Here is a 3511-nt window from a genome sequence, read left to right as displayed (position 1 = left end):
CGGAGTGGTGGTGGTGGTGACTCAGCCTACTCCATTAACAGTCCAGTTGTGATACACTGTAGGATCTGGGCACTGCAAAACCTGAAGAGGACTGAAATTTGGCCGAAGAAAATAACCTAACTATAATGGTGTATAGTGAATATATAATATACACATTCATAAGTGGCTTATGAAATGCCAGTGAATAGCTGGATAATAGTTTGTTCATGCCTCTAAGTTACTGGAGGTAGGAAAGCTCATGGCCAGCCGAAAAGCACTGCAAAATAACCTTACACTATTTGGTAGCTTGGTGACGAAAAGGCAGATAAAGTTCAGTGTAGGGTAGTGTTGATGGAGAACATGGGCAAAGAACAACAATCCTAACTTTACCTACAAAAATATGGGCTCTGAGTTGACTTTTAGCACTTAGCAACAAGATCTTGGGGTTAAAATAGTTCCATGAAAACAAGAGTTCACTGTTCACTAGCAGTCAAGTAGGCTAGCACAACACTAGGAATTGTTGGGAAAGGAAGAGAAAACAAATAGCCAGCCACTGTACCAATCCATAGTTCACATCCAAATTGAATGATGTGCACAGTTCTGGTCTCCTCCTCTTATAAAGAAGCCAGTATAACTGGAAAAATTTCAGGCAAAAGGGCTTAACATAAAAAATGGCTTCTGTGTGAGGTATGCTGAGACTTTTTAATCTGATTAAGAAACTGGTGAGGTCTATAAAATTGAGTGATATTGGATGGTAAATAGCGATCAGCTGTTCATTGACTTTTCCCACAGAAGAACTAGAGGCCTTCAGATCTAAAGGCAAGAGGTTCAAAACAAGCCAAACAAAACAGTTCTTCACACATTCTGCAGTTAAGCTGTGGAGCTCTTTCCCATAGGATAATACAATTTTACATGGATTCGAGGGCTACCTGAACAAGCTCATGGAAGACACCTGATAAAGACTATTAAATACAAAGATGCCATCTCTGGGAGCTGTGAGCTGAAAATTCTTGGAGACTATGAGAGTAACCTGGGTCACGATCTGCACATGCTTACTCTTATTCTATGAACTTGCATTTCTCCCAGGGCATCTGCTTCTGCCCACTGTTGGACATTGAATTTTGGTATAAAAGGCCTTTAGTTTACTTAACATGACTATTTTCTCTGAGCTGTTCTCTGTATTTTTCTATGAGATGGGGATTCACTATTTTTCATTGCAAAGAACAGACAAAGAGAATTTGTCTCTAGTTGAGTAACTGGGAACTGAACTCACAAAGCACAGATTTAAGACTTTGGTTCCTGTTTCAAAGAGTTTTGGGGGGTTTGACTTTTAATATCCATTGATGGTCTCATGCCCATTGCATATTCTTCTCAGGGTGCTGAAGCGAGAGCTTCAGTTTTATCTCTTATTGGAATAATGTTCTTATCCACATTCATTGTTCCAGCTTCCAGCATCTCTCTGTTTTTCAGTGCTACTACTAATACTGTACTAATGTACTACATCATATAGTATCTTGTGAAACTAAACCTTCTAAGCTAATTAACAGTGTCTGTTTCCAGGATGTGGAGGAACATTATATGGCAGCACTGGCTCATTTGCTAGTCCCAGCTACCCGGCAACTTACCACAACAACACTGATTGTGAGTGGGCCATTACTGTGCCCAAGGGACGAATTGTCACAGTGAACTTTGATTTCATCAGCATCGATGACCCAGGGGATTGCAGTAGCAACTATCTGATCCTCTACAACGGGCCAGACGCCAGCTATCCCCCAGCCGGGCCATACTGTGGGATGGTATGTATTGCCTACTGTCTGTGACCTTGTAAGTGGTTAAAATGAATCTTTACTGTTGCATATTCAAGACCGTTTTCCCAGTTCTGGCATGAATTCCACACAGCTGAGTGGAAGTGAAGGCATAAGGAGTGTGTGGCACCATAGAAGCCTTCCAATGCAGACCTTACAGTGACATCTAGTGGGAGGCACCAAGCTGTTTTTCTCTGTATTTAGTTGTATTTGTGATTTAAATATTTTGTAATACCCTAAGGGAGAAATGCAACAGCAGCATCTAGCATAGACCTGAGGTCACCTACACTCTATGACCCAATTTGTGCCCCAGTTTTAACCCTCTGCCTGGCTTTTCTAAAGGATCTTGATGTTCTATAAAGCTTTTCATTTTTCTTGTCTTTAATTTTAGGATACAAACATCTCTCCGTTTACTGCTACATCTCATCAAGTCTATATAAAATTTCATGCTGAATATGTGACTTTACCATCAGGATTCCAGTTAAGCTGGACTAGCTAGAACACTGTTTATGAGAAATATGTTACCATTCCTTGTTATACTGAAGAGACTTTAGATCATAAAGTAAGTTTGAAATCCAGTTATGATAATTGCAGCTGAAGTAAAGCATTTTAATAATTACTGTAAGTGAAGCTGTTATGGATTTAGAGTTCTGTCCAAAAAATGTGATCTCCCATTGTACTGAAAATAAACTATTATTTACCCAACTGGGAAAATGAGTTTTTGCTGGGTTTTGAAACACAATTTTTATATTCTTCTACATGATTTCAAAGTTTTACATTTAATGCTATAAAAAGTGATAAAGGATAAAACTTAAACACAAAATATTCAACATGAAGTTGATAAGAGGACCTAAGATATGAAGTTCTTTTTAATTACTTCTATAGAGTTAGGTGGTTTTGTCCCAAGTATCTTTTAAAACGTTAGCTAAAGTTTTATTCAAATTAGAATAAAATCAGAAATTGCTAAAAAATGGCCCCTGCCCTACAACCACTTGCGCAGATAACTTTGCTGAAGAACTTTCTGTTAATACTGCGCATTGGGTGTAAGAACCCGGCTGAATAAGTACTCAAGCAGTCCATGACGTTTAACACAGTAAGGATGTGCTGTGGTACTAAATCTTAACCATATTAAGAAGTAATGTCAGGATCAGAGTCCTATATTCAATATACACAAAAAACCTGTGATTATATTTATTGAGTTACATTTTCAAGCTTCAAAATCTACTTTACAACTGAATATAAAAACCCATGAGACTTTTAGTAACTATGTCAACTTCCTAGTCAACTTGTAGGCAGCTTCCTAGACATTTATAAAACAGATATAACTTCAGAATAGGGCAGACATACAAATATCAATTGACCTTTGACTAGAATTAGTTTTTCCCTTCCCCAGGCTAACACACATCACTCATTAAAAAAATGTTGTTGACAGGGTATACAGAGGACACTGATTTCCACCATGAAACATTTTTTTTGTCACAACCCAGAATGAATGACTAATTCATTTCCTGCGTGTCGCCTGTGATGGACAGGCAAGAGGAATTCCCACCATGCAAAGGAACACAAGCCTCAACAGAACTCTCACTTCATAACTGTTACAGAGTCACTCACAGTGAAAGTAATTCCTTAACATGATTGTTGCAATAATTAATTATTAAATAACATTAAAGTGTCACTGGCAGTTCTAACAGAATCTAGGAACTCTTTGAAGATTTCCCAGTGAATGC

The 3511-nt window shown here is 38.2% G+C and overlaps 1 protein-coding gene across 1 annotated transcript in view; it reads left to right on the top strand.

Annotated features, from left to right (window-relative positions):
- CUBN (cubilin (intrinsic factor-cobalamin receptor)) overlaps positions 1-2476 on the top strand; it is a 146685-nt gene extending 144209 nt beyond the window's left edge. The window contains exons 66-67 of the mRNA XM_009887113.1: positions 1540-1775; positions 2176-2476. Of these exons, the coding sequence (XP_009885415.1) occupies positions 1540-1775; positions 2176-2283 (344 nt within the window). The 3' untranslated portion in view covers positions 2284-2476. The remainder of the gene's footprint in view (positions 1-1539; positions 1776-2175) is intronic.
- Positions 2477-3511: the final 1035 nt, after the last annotated feature.

This window comes from Charadrius vociferus, unplaced genomic scaffold (assembly GCF_000708025.1).
Source record: "Charadrius vociferus isolate BGI_N301 unplaced genomic scaffold, ASM70802v2 scaffold126, whole genome shotgun sequence".
Taxonomy (NCBI): Eukaryota; Metazoa; Chordata; class Aves; order Charadriiformes; family Charadriidae; genus Charadrius; species Charadrius vociferus.
The sequence above is the reverse complement of the archived record's forward strand: the minus strand, read 5'-3'. Positions and strand labels throughout refer to the sequence as shown.